Below are 17003 nucleotides of genomic sequence, written 5' to 3'. Positions count from 1 at the left end.
TGGAGTCCATACACATTACCATAATAAATTCTCATTTATGATAAAACATGCTAAATTATCCCTCTTAGACACCTTATTTGACTACCCTATCCAAAATATACCTATCACTTTCTATCGCCTGACACTACTTATTACTTATAATTTTCTGATTTAATTATTTGTTTATATATACACATATACATACATAGCATATATGTGTGTGTGTGTGTATATATATATTTTTTTTTTTGAGATGGAGTCTGACTCTGTTGCCCAGGCTGTTGTGCATTAGAGCAATCTCAGCTCATTGCAGACTCTGCTTCCTGGGTTGAGGCCATTCTCCTCCCTTAGCCTCCCAACTAGCTGGCACATGCCACCACGCCCAGCTGAATTTGGGTTTTTTGTTTTGTTCTGTTTTTTTGGATTTTTTTTTAAGAGAGTCCCATTCTGCTCCCAAGCGGAGTGCAGTGATGTGATCTCGGCCCACTGCAACGTCTGCCTCTCGGGTTCAAGCAATTCTCCTGCCTCAGCCTCCTGAGTAGCTAGGATTACAGGCACCCGCTACCATGCCCAGCTAATTTTTATATTTTAGTAGAGACGGGGTTTCACCATGTTGGCCAGGCTGGTCTCAAACTCCTGGCCTCTGGTTATCTGCCCGCCTCAGCCCCCAAAGTGCTGGGATTACAGGCGTGAGCCACTGTGCCTGGCTCATACATAGTATATTTATTGTCTATTTCTCTACTAGATGTAAACTCTGTGTTAGAGACTTGTCTATTTTGTTCATCACTGTATCTCCAGCACCTAGAACCCTGCCTGGAATATTGTAGATCCTAATAAATAAAAAAAAAATGAATGAACGTATGTTTATGCTAAATTTATCATTTCACAAATGAAAGAATCTCGGTGTTTTTTGTTTTGTTTTGGTTTTGGTTTTTTTTGTTTTTTTTTTGAGGTGCAGTCTCACTCTGTTTCCCAGGCTGGAGTGCAGTAGTGCCATCTCGGCTCACTGCAGCCTCCGCCTCCCGGGTTCCAGCGATTCTCCCACCTCAGCCTCCAGAGTAACTAGGATTACAGGCGCTTGCCACCACGCCCGGCTAATTTTTTGTATTTTTAGTAGAGATGGGGTTTCACCATGTTAGCCAGGATGGTCTCAATCTCCTGACCTTGTGATACGCCCATCTCGGCCTCCCAAAGTGCTGGGATTACAGGCATGAGCCACCGTGCCCAGCCGAATCTTGGTGTTTTAATAGCCTGGTAGAATCAGGCCTTTATGCTCATGAGCTCTTCATTTATTCCAGCCATAATTAATTCAGATAATTTACAATTCTCTCTTACTCTTTTAGGTTGGTTAAACTAATCTGTTTTGGTTTTTTCAGGGCCAAGTACTTTAGGTAACATTGTAGAAGAAGTAACTCATCCCTGTAACCCAAATCCTTGCCCTGCCAATGAGCTCTGTGAAGTAAACCGAAAAGGATGTCCATCTGGAGATCCCTGTCTTCCATACTCTTGTGTTCAAGGTAAGAGGTAGGTGGGTGTGAGAAGAAGATGGATAGATGCTGCTAATGTTTTTTTATAGGAGCTATCTTTCTTTTTTTCAATCCTGCTCCTTCTGTAATATAGGGGTTATCTTTGGAGTGATATGCTCCTGGGCATTTGGGAGATTATAAGGGACTTCATGTTCTATATTATGTTTTTCTATAATGTTTGAGATTTTCTCATTAAACATTATTGATGTAAGCAGAAAAAGACACTTGTAATTTTCAGTTGTTATTTAAATTGTAAACTAATAATAACAGTCTAAAACTTCACTCTTATAATGAGTTGCAGGGTTCTAGACTATGAAAGAAAAGAAGCTCAGACCAGCTTTTTGTACTTTCTCTTCTATGTGGTAATGTTTGAAAAAATATACTCTACGTTGTTCATGTTTTTCTTTTCTTTGTTTTAGTATATAGAGGAATAGCATATTCAATAGAATGTATAGCTATCTCCATAAAGATTAATGTTATGTTGAAATGTTTATAACTTTAAGGCTGAAGGATTTTTATCCCATGGAATTTTGATAGTCTTTATCTTTCTGTCAATCCCTTTAGAATATAGTTCTTGCAACATTTTGCTTCTTTTTATCTATTTCCCAATTGAGAATGTTTCTTTATCATGTTAGAATCAAGATTTTTTTTAAAGTTTTTTTTTTTTTTTTTTGAGACAGAGTTTCACTCTTGTTACCCAGGCTAGAGTGTAATGGCGCTATCTCGGCTCACTGCAACCTCCGCCTCCTGAACTGAAGCAATTCTCCTGCCTCAGCCTCCCAAGTAGCTGGGATTACAGGCACCCACCACCATGTCCAGCTAATTTTTGCATTTTTAGTAGAGATAATGCTGGTTTCGAACTCCTGACCTCGGGTGATCTACCCACCTCAGCATCCCAAAGTGCTGGGATTACAGGCATGAGCCACCGCACCCGGCCTTAAAATATTTTTAACGTAAAATAAAGCAAAAGAAGAAATAAGCATGATGTCTCAAAGTATTATCTATAATATATATGTAATACTGTAATATATCGGCTATAGAGTCGTAATAAATCTTGTCAAAATTGGAAATGTTGGACGGTTTTAAATTTCAAGATAGTATTTTCTGTCCATTTACCCTTACATTATAAGTTGATCAGTATTTTCTTTGGCAAGAAAATAAGATATAGTTACTTAAAATGGTGACATCTGTATTTCATATTATTTAAATAGAGAATTCAATTCAGGGGCGGGGCACTGTGAATCCTCTTGTTTCATTAAACTCAGAAAACCCATCATATAATAAGATAGAAAATGGGCTTTCCATAAGCCCACCCAAATATTCAGTTTTTCCTTGAATTTAAGGTGTACTTATTTTCCATCACTAAAAGTTCTTCTGAACAATATTATTGTAAAAATACTGGCCAGGTGCGGTGGCTTACGCCTGTAATCCCAGCACTTTGGGAGGCTGAGGTAGGAGGATCATGAGGTCAGGAGTTTGAGACCAGGCTGGCCAGTATGGTGTAACCCTGTCTCTACTACAAATACAAAAATTATTCGGGTACAAAAATTAGCCGGGTGTGGTGGCGCACGCCTGTATTCCCAGCTGCTCGGGAGGCTGAGGCAGAAGAATCACTTGAACCCGAGAGGCAGAAGTTGCACTGAGCCAAGATCGTGCCACTGCACTCCAGCCTGGGCAACAGAGCAAGACTCCATCTCAAAACAAAAAAAAAAAAAAATATATATATATATATATATATATATATATATATACTGTTAGTTTCCCTATTCCATTTTTTTAAATATCTGTGATTTTAAAATATTTTTTACTAGCCCCTAAAAGTAAAAAGTTACATATCTTACAGCACTTTTATTCTGAATGATAGGTAACTTTGGGGTACAGATCTGTAATCACCACCATCCTCCAGAATATGGAATTTTCATTTGAGAGGTATGCTTTTGGACAATGAACCAAAGCAATTCCTTAATTTGATGAAAGTTCTATTACATAATCTTTAATAGTGATTTAGTACCTATAAGACTTTTGTCAAGTGTATATCTAATGTTATAAAACAATGTCATAAAACAGTACCATCTCTCTCAGCTAATTTTTGTTTGTACAGGTTGCAAACTGGGAGAAGCTTCTGATTTCATTGTCCGTCAAGGGACACTAATCCAGGTGCCATCATCTGCAGGGGAAGTTGGTTGTTATAAAATCTGTTCATGTGGACAAAGTGGACTCTTAGAAAACTGTATGGAAATGCACTGTATAGACCTCCAGAAGTCTTGTATTGTTGGAGGAAAAAGAAAAAGTGAGTCTTAAGCTCTGTTTTGTTTTTAATATGAGATTAGTTATTTTTACTTTGTAGGAAGAATATTGGATAGATTCTGACCAAAGAGTAAGGTCTGCATATCAGATACTCCAGGGCAGTATTTTTCAAACTATACAGAGCACTAGGACTTCTAAGGAAGTCTTTAGAAGTCTTTTCAAGAAGGGGCTAATGGCTAATAATAATTAATATTTATTGAATTCTAATCATGTGCTAAACACAAAGCTAAGTCTTGCCTTATATTATCTCATTAAATCCTCCAAGTTACACTGATATAGGCAATAATACCTGTATTACCCTTACTGCATAGATGAGGAAACTGATGCTTAAAGAGGTCACCCAGCTAGTAAATGACCAAAGCTGGATTCTGCTCCAGGTCTAGTTGACTCCAGATCCCTTACCCTTCACAGGAAAGGACACAGGTAATCTTCCCCCAACCCTTTCCTCAGGCATACCCCACCCCACCCTCACTTCACCAGAAGTGAAACTCAGATTTTGACATCATGGAAAGCAAGCGGGTACAGGCACTACACTGTTACGAGTTTGGGGAAAAAGTACATTAAAAAGTACTTTGACCCCCCTTTCCTTTTGGGAAAAAAGTACATTAAAAAGTACTTTGACCACCTTCCCTAAAAATCTTAGACTCCACTGCTTCCTTAACCATCTTTTGCTTGTAGCCCCAACAGCTGTTCGTGTCAATATATGATTTCAAACAATTGTGAGAAAACACCACTTTTGAGGATCTGTTCCCTCCCCACAAGCTCACTCTGCTACCCCATTTCTACTTCCATCCCCTACCCCTTCAACCATAGTAGTTCAGCTTTTATATGCTATTTGGTTTACTCTTCTGTGTGAGATTTGATTAAAAAGAAGAGTGCTCTTGGCTAAAATTAGCTCTCAAATTTCTGCCTTAGACCAAGTCAGGTATTTATCTCTTAATCCATATTCTGCTCGACTAAACTGTAAAGGTAGGTACTTTGTATAACAGAAAATATCAGGACAGATTCATTCCTTCTGTAACATTTCACTGACTAAATACCTATTCCGTACAAAAGAGCATACTAGTGCCTTATGGAGCTGAAACCGGGATGAGGGATGAGATCATGCTTTACGTGTTAAGATGAGAGAGTTTGAGCCAAAAAAAGTTGCAGACTAAGTGCCCTTCTGGGAGCTGGGCATTCCTGCTAGGGCATCAGGAGAGTCTTTGATCCAAAGATGGCATCAGGTCTGGCCCTGAAGATACAAGCTTTCAAAGCAGAAGGGGCAGCCAGAAACATTCTTAGAGGATAGGGAGCAGCCTGGTAAGATCAGCACTTCAGGGGCTTGGAGAAATACACTAGGAGGCAAGTATGAAAATATAAATACCACAGATTTTACTCTAGTTGGTACATTCAGAAGTCATCTTTCAAGAATGTTTGACTGGGCACAGTGGCTCAGGCTTGTTATCCCAGAACTTTGGTAGGCCAGGGCAGGCAGATGGCATGAACCTAGGCGTTCAAGACCAGCCTGGACAACATAGTGAAACCCTGTCTCTACAAAAAATACGAAAAATATCCAGATGTGGTGGTGTACACCTATAGTCCCAGCTACTTGGGAAGCTGAGGTGGGAGGATCACCTGAGTCTGGGAAGCAGAGGTTGCAGTGAGCTGGGATCACACCAGTGCACTCCAGCCTGGGCTATAGAATGAGACCCTGTCTCAAAAAAAAAAAAAAAAAAGGAATTTCCATTTTAAAACTTGTTGAACTATTAAAATTGTAGTATGTGCTCTATTTCTCCATGCGTGATATAGATCAACATTTTCTTTCTCTTTCTGTCAGGTCATGGAACATCCTTTAGTATTGACTGCAATGTCTGTTCTTGTTTTGCTGGCAATTTGGTGTGTTCTACCCGTCTTTGCCTCAGTGAGCACAGTTCAGAAGATGACCGTCGTACCTTCACAGGTGACTGTGATCGCCCAGAGTCTGTCCTCAGGGGCCATCATTTCTTTGCACACATTTTTCCCTTCAAGGGCAGCTTCTCCAGTCTTAACTGCAAGTGTACACAATAAAATCAATACAGAATCTAAGGGCAAGATGCTTTTCCTCCCTGGATCTTAGTTTCTTCCTCTATGAATTGAAGGTATTATACTAAATGGTGTCTTAGGGCCCTTAGCACTAATGTTCTGGAATTTCATGAGTCAAAAAGAACAGAGCCAGTGATTGGAATGGGTTTAATTAAACTGAACTTTTCTACCTGATAAAATACCCCATTTACCCCTACCGCTATGATCTAAAATGTCCATGCATGTTCTCAGTTTGTTTCTCAGCACCTTCTTCCTCAGCCTACCTTAGCTTACTTCTTCCTCTAGACTCCCACAAACAATAATATCCCAGAATATTACTTTCTTGACTTTCCTATGCTTTGCTGCTTTTATTATTCTTACACCAACATAAGTAAGTGAAAAGGCTAGTGAGATGGGATGCTTTCCTCTTGTGAAGCTATTGTTGCCAATAGCAACAGCACAGTCTGCTGGTTTATCTTGATATCTGCTTTTTCGTAGATCTAAAATACCTTTGGTTGTGGGTTAAAAGTTACTAGGTAGTTGCCCTTGCCCCCATTTCATGCTGCTGCAGTGGCAACTTGATTCTTCTTTCCCCAGAATTAGTATTACATGCGGAGAGGGGTAGGGGCTGGGTGGAGGAGAAGTGGAGGAGAGGAGAGTAAGGATTTACCAACCTTGTACTTCCAGCCCATTGGAAATAAAAAGGGGATCAGAAATAAGAAGTGAATGGCAGACTGGTAAGGAAGTAGAGGTAGGACGAACTCTACCCCAGCCTTCACTGCTTTATTATCATCATCCTTGATTATTAACCTTTGCCCTGCTCAAGCGAGGACTATTCATTCTGCTTAGAGAAACCATAGAGGGATATGGGGATAAAGAATAAGCAAAGGATTTACAAGGAAGACTTTTTTTATTTTTTTGTTAATGTCTAAATGTTTTTAGAAGTTGAGCTTTACAACTAGCAAGACCCCTGTTTCCTATAGTGTGTGGCCCATGGTGTCCTGGGATAAATTAAGTCAATGACTGTTGATCTAACAGACTAAGGAAATTTTACTGACCCATAACTGTGCCACATTTCTTGGGACCCAGTGTCCCACTCCAAATGTGACTCAGAGAAAGATGTTCATAACAATTTGTAAGTCTTAAAATTACAATAATTTTCTAAGTTACCATCTTGGACATGAGAGTGGAAGGAATGTACAACCTTCACTCTTTCTTTTTTTTTTTTTCTGAGAAGGAACTTTCCTCTTGTTGCCCAGGCTGGAGTGCAATGGCGTGATCTCGGCTCACTGCAGCCTCCGCCTCCTTAGTTCAAGTGATTCTCCTGCCTCAGCCTCCCAAGTAGCTAGAATTACAGGCATGCACCACCACACCCTTCTAATTTCGTATTTTTAGTAGAGACAGCATTTCTCCATGTTGGTCAGGCTGGTCTCAAACTCCCGACCTCAGGTGATCCACCCACCTCAGCCTCCCAAAGTGCTGGGATTACAGGTGTGAGCCGCTGTGCCCAGCCCACTCTTTCTTATGCTTGGTATGAGCCTTTAACATTCAAGAAATACCCACACCAGACTTCAAACATCTAAATTCTAGATTTTATATGCCAAATCGGGAGAAACAGGCTTTACTTTCCCTACCTCTAGCCTTGTTAATAGGGGTCTCTATCTGGGATCAAGGTCTAGAAGCCCTCAACTAGCTGGCAATAAAAAGGACAAAGGAAAGCCATCTTGCAGACAAGCTATTCAGAGCATTGCTGCCTTTAAAAACACTGTCAGAGATACGAGAGGTTTTTCCTGACTTAATTTACAATTCTATTTTAACATGAGACCTTCACATGATTGCTCATGATTTGCCTTAACAAGGAAATACAAGGGGAGGGGAACATATATAAGGGGAGGGGAAATATACACATACATATTTTTGAGGCTGTTTCCTCTCCTCAGGTCTGCCCTGTAACTGTGCAGATCAGTTTGTCCCCGTATGTGGGCAGAATGGGCGCACTTACCCCAGTGCCTGCATTGCTCGCTGTGTGGGCCTCCAAGACCATCAGTTTGAGTTTGGATCATGCATGTCAAAGGATCCATGTAATCCTAATCCCTGCCAAAAAAACCAAAGGTAAGTCAAATGGCTTCTTATTTTATTCAACTGAAGGCTAGTACTTACAAAGCATCTACCATATACCAGACAGTGAAAACCCAAAGGTAAATTAAGAAATCGTCTCTGCCCTGAAGAGTTTGGAGTCTGGAGGGAAAGAGAGCCATGTAAAGCTGCTTGATGAGGTGCTGCTCTTGGGAGCCCAGAAGTAGGGCAGTTAATGCAGCCTGGGCAAGGCTCTGGGGGAGCCTCTAGAGATTGTGATACCTAGCTGAATCTAGAAAGATGAGTAAGAGATTGCAGGCAAGGTTTGCAGTAGAGAAAAGGTGGTGGTGGTGAAGGCAGACTAACAAGAGTCGTGGCTGCTGGAAATGTTATCTCCATAACATTGTTATCTCCATGTTATCTCCATAGCATGGTGTCTGTTGGGCACTAAAGCAGTTCTGTAAGACTGAAACAGAAAATGTAACATAAGGAGAGGTAGCAGAAGAGATGAGAGGAAAGGGTGTATTTTTATTAGTAGCTGTCACCTGATAGTCAAGGGAAATTTTCTTCTAGTTATATGCATCCGTTTTAGAAGTTGGACATGAGAAATCTCTGGAAATGCAACTTCACTACTATTTGAAAGTATTTGTTTTGAGCTCCTTTCTCTACTGTTTCCTCACTTGAGCTCAGAAGACAGTTGCCTCAGCCTTAATGATGGATTTCTGCATGTGGCAGCCACCAGGGCAGGAGTCTTGCTGACCCTTAGGTTACAGCCTTCTGGAAGCAGAGTGTTTACTGGCTTACCTGAATGACCTGAACAGTACACATTCCAATGCCACAGTGCTTTCCTAAGCAATTGCTGCTTTTCCATCCTGAAAACCCTGGTGTAATATGGAGGGAGGGGGAGATTTTCTCATGTGTTAAAAGAAATGGCAAAGAATTAGTCATCCATCTGCCAAAGTTTATACAATGAAACTAATCCAAGAAAGTTTATATGGAAAGAAGATAGGATGCAACGCATAGGAAATAAGCTGAAAGAATAATACAGGTTGTGTTGGGAGGTAGAATTGAGGATTGTTTTAATATTTGTTCATTGTTTTCTCCATTGGCTAGCCTTTCTGAATAAGGTTGTCCTGCTTTTATAATAAAACAATAAAAATAAATGTCAAAGTGGGAAGGCCTTCCTGAATATATACAAGATTGAAAAATTAGTTACATGAACCTCAAAATTTTCTGCATGGTAACAGACAAATGACACACTGGAAGGAATATCGCAGAGAAAGCGCTGATGTCCTTGTAATATAAAGAGCCCCAGCAAATCAATTTGAGAAAGATCAACCTAATATCAAAATGGACAGAGATCAATAACCTAATAGAAAAATGGACCAAGGACATAAACATAAAAAAAAGAAATCCAAATGGTTCTTAAACATTTGAAAAGGTACTTTTATTTGTTAGGGTAAGTAATTCTAGCAACTGTATACAAATTCCAAAATACCAATAATTTCACAGAGTAGATAATTACATAGAGCCCATTTGTTTATTCAGCAGGTGGCTTTCCGTGTGGTCATTCAGAGACATGGGATCCTTCCATATAGTGACTCTGTCTTCTCCTACAGCCTCACAGTCCTCTTCTGGGTCTTCTGCATTTGGGCAGCAGATAAGAGAAGGGGGATAGTGGGGATTGCTCTTAAGAAGCTTTAATAGGCCACATCTAAAAGTAACATTCATCACTACTTCCAGCCACATTCCATTGTCTAGAACTCAGTCTGTTGGCCATAATGAATTCCAGGGAGACTGGGAGATATAATTTAGATACATACCCAGGAAGAAAGTGAAGTGAATCTGATAAATATCTAGCCAATCTGCCACAATGCTTAACCCTCCTCATATTAAGAGAAATGTAAATTAAATTAAAACTACAATTGTATACCACTTTTCATCTGTCAGACTGGCAAAGCTAAAGTTTAGTAACATAATATAGGGAAATAGCTGTTTTCATACAAGAGGGAGCTGGAGGAGGATTGCTACATCCTCTGTGGAGGGTAGTTTGGCCAAATTTGCAGTTTTAAATGCACATACCCTTTGGATCAGCACATATAAATGCTTATCCTTACATGAGATATATCTGTAAGGATAAATAAGAAAGTGATAGCTCACACCTGAAATCCCAGCACTTTGGGAAGCCGAGGCAGGCAGATCGCTTGAGCTCAGGAGTTCGAGACCAGCCCGGGCAATGTGGTGAAACCCTGTGTCTACCAAAAATTAGCTGGACATGGTGGCTCCCCGCTGTAGTCCCAGCTACTCGGGAGGCTGAGGCAGTAGAATCGCTTGAACCCAGGAGACAGCGGCTGCAGTAAGCCAAGATGATGCCACTGTACTCCAGCCTGGGTGACAGAGCAAGACTCCATTTAAAAAAAAAAAAAAAACACTAAAAGAAAGAAATTGGTAATAGTGGTTCCTCTAGGAAGGGGAACTAGGTGTCTGGGACACAAGAGTAGAAGGGAGGCCTATTTTTCACTGTGTACCATTTTGTACTTTTTAAGTTTCACCATGGCCTCGTATTATCTGTTCAAAAAATAATTACTTGTGGCTGGGCACAGTGGCTCACGCCTGTAATCCCAGCACTTTGGGAGGCAGAGGTGGGTGGATCACTTGAGGCCAGAAGTTCAAGACCAGAGGCCAGAAGTTCAAGACCAGCCTGGCCAACATGGTGAAGCACCATCTCTACTAAAAATACAAAAATTAGCCAGACATGGTGGCACACACCTGTAATTCTGGCTACTCAGGAGGCTGAGGCAGGAGAATCACTTGAACCCGGGAGGCAGAGGTTGCAGTGAGCTGAGATCATGCCACTGCCCTCCAGCCCGGGTGACAGAGCAAGACTCTGTCTCAAATAATAATAATAATAATAGTTAAAAAAAGAAAGAATTGTATTCATCCATCAAGTATCTACTGATGTTCCAGGCATTTTTCTAAATATTAGGACATAGCAACAAGTGAAACAGATCAAGTCTCTGTACTGCTCACGTTTACTTTTATTTGCCTCCAGATTCTCAACCTTTTTTTATGATCCTCTTATTTCCATATACTCAAATTGATCAAGCTTTTTCTCTCAAAATTACCAAATTTCTCCTGATAGTCCTGTTTCTCATCCCTTGCATATTAATAGGTAATGAAGTTCTAAATATTATTTTCCATTATTTTTCTTCAAATATTTTAAATTTCCATAAAACCATGACTAAGTGCATTGTAATTTCAAACCATTTCATGCATAGTGGTGGTGGTAGTGATTTTGGTGCAGGAGGTTAGCCCTAAAAAGAGTATAAATCATTTCCTTTGAAATTAAAATAACACTAGCTATTGTATGCTTCCTCTTTTATTTTATAAACTAATATTTATATATCTCAGTACTTAAAATACCCAGTGAAAGCTAAACATTTTCATGGGTCTTATCTTCTTGTAGAAAGTTATGTAAACCCTTTATAAAAATTAGGAAAGCAGAAAAAAGCCTAAAGAAGAAAAGAGTCACCATCCCTAGCCCCTCTGAAGGAGCTCAGGAAATGAGAATGAAGCAAGGTCCTCATCTTACTAGGAAAGACCAGCTTCATGGTGGCATTCTCTCAGTCATTTGCAACCAGCCAGTATCAGCTCCTCAGTCTTGTAGGCACAAAAACTTGAATTATTTTAGGACATAGAGTGAGGTCTTTTCTTAAGATTGACTCATATTAGCCAAGCGGGAAGTTAAGTCCCTGGAAGTGTTTCATTTGTTATTGAATGCAAGGCCTCCAGCCTCAGGCTCTAGCCTGTCTGTTGGCCTCATATCATGGCCCTTCTGCTATAGGTCTGTCTGTGCCTCCTTGGCCCCTGCCTTCTGGGTCACCTGCCATTTCTCTAGCACCACATTCCTTGAGCATCACACCTGTGTTCATGGCTGCTGTCTCAGCCTGGCAAGCCCGTGCTGCCCCCTTCACCCCCCAGGCTCCAGCTAGAACACTGCCTCCTCCCCATGCTTTCTTCAGGCTCCCCAGACGAGAATGACTCATCCCCACGAGCTTCGTGCACATCTTTTTTACCTTTTAGCCTGCTTTATATACAGGCTCGACTCTCCCACTTACATGTGCTTTTTGGAGATAGGACTGCCCCAATTCATGTCTTGCTCTCTCTTCAGCCTCCTATGCCTCATCTAGTGCTTTGCTAGCCCCACCACAGTCCCTCCCTACATTGGTTCATGGTGCAGCATTCATCTTTTTCAGGTGCATACCCAAACCACAGGTCTGCCTGACGACTTTTGATAAATTTGGATGTAGCCAATATGAGTGTGTACCAAGACAGCTCGCGTGTGACCAGATCCAAGATCCTGTTTGTGACACAGACCACATGGAGCACAACAATCTCTGCACTTTATACCAAAGAGGAAAAAGCCTCTCTTACAAAGGCCCCTGCCAGGTACAGTGCTTTGGCTGACAAAACAAAGTACACTAGGGATAAAATTGGTTTATGATCTTTGACAGATGAATCAACAGTAAGACCAGCTGAGAGTCTTCTGTGAATCTTGTCAAATCTATAGCACCCAGTCCTCCACTAAAAAGGAAGACTGGCTCCTTCTCCTAACTCCAGAAGCTATCTTGCTAGTGTGTGTACCTTTGCACAACTGGTGTACAATCAAGAACAGAGAATGGCTTCTTGCAGCCCACTCCTAGGAAAAGAACTTAAAAGTTTCACACCCCTGGCATGGTCAGCATCATTCTTCTCATAGTTCTCTGGGCCCTCACTAAGAAACAAAGCAGGAAGAATGTGAGTCAAAAACCAAGAAAAGTTTTCCCACTCTTCCCACATTGGTCCCACCTCCCAAGGTACTGAAAAATTTTCTCTAAGACTTAATGTCTTTTTACATCAGCTTATCTCTCAGTCTTTTAGGTTTGTGGAATCTGCATTCATGTTTTAAGGAAAAAAACTGGGCCGGGCGCGGTGGCTCACGCCTGTAATCCCAGCACTTTGGGAGGCTGAGGCAGGCGGATCACAAGGTCAGGAGTTCAAGACCAGCTTGACCAACATGGTGAAATGCCATCTCTACTAAAAATACAAAAATTATCTGGGCATGATGGCACACGCCTGTAATCCCAGCTACTCAGGAGGCTGAGGCAGGAGAATTGCTTGAACCCGGGAGGCAGAGGTTGCAGTGAGCCGAGATCATGCCATTGCACTCCAGCCTGGGCAACAGAGCAAGACTCCGTCTAAAAAAAAAAAGAAAAAAAAAAGGACAATTCCTTTTGAGGTTTCTCACATGTACCACTGATTTTATGCTTGCCCCTCTCTCTGGGGCCCTGCTTTGGGCCCAGCATCTCCTGCCCACAACCAACTAACACTTGAGATGATTGCTTCACGTTCTCTGGTCTTCATGGTTAGAAAAATTCCATCATAATGTCTCCCTGAAACATGCTTGTTTTCTCTCAGAGCCTCTGTGCCGTTTGCATTGATCCCGTCTACCCTGAATTCTCAGTCTTCTCCTCCTACTTGTTCCCTCCTCCTGGCTGTGATTTTTCTCTGATCTATTCCTGACCTACCTGTTGGCTCCAGAGTCTGTCTATCCCACTGCTCCCTCTACTCCTCCCTCTCCTTATCCCATACCCAGCATGAAATGATAAGACCTCTGCATTTGCATGAAGATTGATCTGGTTGTCTTCAAAGAGGCACTTCTGGGATACTAATAGAAGTCTGGGTACAGCAGAGAGAGGTGGCAGGAAAGAAGATTTTTATCTCTTATCATTTCACATGAGCACCCAGATCCCAGAGAGGCTGAGAAAAGTAATCTTTGAGTTTATCTGGAGACACCCATATTGCTCCCCACCCCACTGCCCCCGCCCCAGCATTTAGCCCACCTCAGGAGCTTAAGAGGTCCACATAATTTATACCTGTGTCTTTTTTCCTTCCTGAAAATAGGGAAGCATGCTGTGTACTCTTGGTTGGGAAAGGTACACCATAGACATTTCCAGGCTAAATGTGATTTGTTTGCCCCAGCCCTTTTGCAGAGCAACCGAGCCCGTTTGTGGGCACAATGGTGAGACCTACAGCAGCGTATGTGCTGCCTACTCGGATCGCGTGGCGGTCGATTACCATGGGGACTGCCAGGCCGTCGGGGTCCTCTCAGAGCACAGCTCCGTTGCTGAGTGTGCTTCTGTCAAGTGTCCTTCGCTCTCGGCAGCTGGATGCAAGCCCATCATCCCACCGGGTAGGCTGGTAGTATCGGGGTAGACAGGGGAGGACTGGGAAGATTTGCTTATCCGCCTCCAGAGAGTGAGTCATTGAGAAGAGAGCTGACTAGTTCATTTATGTTTTTCAGAAAGTCTTGACGAGATTCTTATGCTGATCATACTCACTACTTTGGGTTGACCTTAAAAAACTAGGGCTTGCCTTAGATATCATCTGGTGTCCTGCTATTTTAAAACAATACAGCAGCCTTGCCTCAAGCTAAATCTTATACCAAACACCAATATATAAACAGATAAAGCAGTATTCAATTATGAAAATTAGGGTTATTAAATGCATAGTTTACTTATTAATTATAATGAATTACTAATTAATGAATAAAGTAGTTTTGATGAACACAAACTTTTGACAGTGAGAGAAATAGAAGACAGTTGTTGTCTTAGATTGGCCTTAGCATCTAATTTAATTGTTTTAGTTGCATATAATCAGAAAAGTTTCGTTTCGTACAGACTGCTTTTAGCAGTACGTTTTTTAAAACAGCTTACCTTACAATCTCACACTCTTCAGTCAAACAGAAGTAGCAGAAGAGACTTTATTCCAAGTCTGCACAGAACAGGTTAATCTGGAGTCTAACAGCTTCATTCCTCCATCCGTTAATTCATCAAATGTTTACTTAGCTTTCACTATGTGCCAGATGCTCCTCTAAGCACTGGAGACACAGCAGTAAGAAAAAGCCCTTTTCCTCCTGGAGACCATGTTCTGAGGGAGGTGACAGACCAAACACAAGTTGCCATGCAAATCCGCACTAAACCAGATGGCAGCAAGTACGATGACACGAAATGAAGGGGAATTGGAGGGACCCAGGGTAGAGAGGCTGCTAATGGATTGGTTAAATCTCTGTTGTGTTAAAATATGGCATAATATTATATTTGATTATGCCATATACTGTTATGGGTTTTAACAGTTTAAAATAATTTTTAAAATTGAATTTGAATCGGCTGGGCATGGTGGCTCACGCCTGTAATCCCAGCACTTTGGGAGGCTGAGGCTGGCGGATCACGAGGTCAGGAGATTCAAACCATCCTGGCTAACGTGGTGAAACCCCGTCTCTACTAAAAATGCAAAAAAATTAGCCGGGTGTGGTGGCGGGCGCCTGTAGTCCCAGCTACTCCAGAGGCTGAGGCAGGAGAATGCCTTGAACCCAGGAGGCGGAGCTTGCAGTGAGCCGAGATTGCACCACTGCACTCCAGCCTGGGCGACAGAGCAAGACTCTGTCTCAAAAAAAAAAAAACAAAATTTGAATCAAACACTCATGGAACCCCTGAAACACCAACTCCCTTGTTTTGCAGACAGGGAAGCAAGGCCCGGCAGAAGCATTTGCCCAGAATCACATAGTGAGTTTTGAGGTAGAGCAGGATCAGTCCCCAGGTCTCTTGAAAAGCCAGCTCTCTCTGTGCTATCCGCGCCACAACCTTCTTACTCCGAGGAGTGGTGAAGGATGAAAAGCAGGGGTAGAGGAAGGATTTTGGTAAATGTAGAGATGAGAGGACCCCAGGTTGGTCAAGGAACTTATATAAAGGTACAGTCTTTGGGAAGGACACTGTAACTCTCCTCCCCAAAATGAAGGGCTGGACATTTCACTAAGGATTTTCAATTCTATTTGTTTCTAATTCTGAACACACATAAAATGGTTTCTGTTATACAGGTGCTTGTTGCCCATTATGTGCTGGGATGTTAAGAGTTTTATTTGACAAAGAAAAACTGGATACTATTGCCAAGGTAAATTGCTTTATACGCAGATGCTATTGAAATCTTACTGCTAAGCCTCTCAGTAATCCTAGAGAGTAGAATGTGTTGTCCTCATTCATAGATAAAGAAGCTAATCTTGGCCGGGCGCGGTGGCTCAAGCCTGTAATCCCAGCACTTTGGGAGACCGAGACGGGTGGATCACGAGGTCAGGAGATCGAGACCATCCTGGCTTACACGGTGAAACCCCGTCTCTACTAAAAAATACAAAAAACTAGCCGGGCGTGTTGGCGGGTGCCTGTAGTCCCAGCTACTTGGGAGGCTGAGGCAGGAGAATGGCGTGAACCCGGGAGGCGGAGCTTGCAGTGAGCTGAGATCCGGCCATTGCACTCCAGCCTAGGCGGCAGAGCGAGACTCCGTCTCAAAAAAAAAAAAAAAAAAAGAAACTAATCTTCAGAAAAGCAACTTTCCCAGGGCCATATAGCCCTTAATCAGTAGGACGAGGGTTTGCACCCAGGCTGGCTGACTCCCAAGCCCATGTTCCTCCCCTCTACACCCTGGCTGTGCACATCACAGTCAACCTGAGCCTTTCTCAGAAAAGGTCCCTGCTGGCACAGTAAGCATAGGTGGGGCTGCAGGCAGAGCCAGGTAGCCAGAGACTGGTGGGTGCCCACGTGGTTTTGAGGTCGCCTCCCCTCACACCAGTCCCCGTGACTCCTGAGGGGACCTTCTGGAGCCATGCCCATTCCCTGCATAGTTCTGCCCTTTCTCTTTTCTGCACCATCACAGGGCTCCAGAAATGTTGCACCCAACACTTGCCACAACCTAGAGATTTATCCCCATTTTGATTACACCTGTATTTTTAAAAACCCTGTGACCTCTACCTCAGAACAGTCACTTTTTAAAAAAGTGTTTCTGGTGAGAGTATTTATCTTCACTACAGAGCTTCTCGGTCAAGCAAAACCCCATTGTGGTGGACTAGAGAGTCAGAATTTGGCCTAGCGAAGCTGCGGTTGGGCCTTCCGCTGAGGGCTGTGTGGTCAAAAGAGCCTCCTCAGCTGGCAGCCCAAAGCAAGGGAGCTTAGGCAGTCATAGGAATTCTTCTTTTTTTCAGGT

At 42.2% G+C, this 17003-nt stretch overlaps 1 protein-coding gene across 1 annotated transcript in view; it reads left to right on the top strand.

Moving 5' to 3' along the window:
• RECK (reversion inducing cysteine rich protein with kazal motifs) overlaps positions 1 to 17003 on the top strand; it is an 87757-nt gene that overhangs the window by 68903 nt on the left and 1851 nt on the right. The window contains exons 13-19 of the mRNA XM_025359110.1: positions 1356 to 1496; positions 3607 to 3795; positions 5632 to 5754; positions 7796 to 7967; positions 12188 to 12380; positions 13953 to 14163; positions 15847 to 15920. Coding sequence (XP_025214895.1) covers positions 1356 to 1496; positions 3607 to 3795; positions 5632 to 5754; positions 7796 to 7967; positions 12188 to 12380; positions 13953 to 14163; positions 15847 to 15920 — 1103 coding nt within the window. The remainder of the gene's footprint in view (positions 1 to 1355; positions 1497 to 3606; positions 3796 to 5631; positions 5755 to 7795; positions 7968 to 12187; positions 12381 to 13952; positions 14164 to 15846; positions 15921 to 17003) is intronic.

The sequence above is a fragment of the Theropithecus gelada genome, chromosome 15, assembly GCF_003255815.1.
Source record: "Theropithecus gelada isolate Dixy chromosome 15, Tgel_1.0, whole genome shotgun sequence".
NCBI classification, from domain to species: domain Eukaryota; kingdom Metazoa; phylum Chordata; class Mammalia; order Primates; family Cercopithecidae; genus Theropithecus; species Theropithecus gelada.
This window is presented reverse-complemented; position numbering and strand designations above follow the sequence as displayed.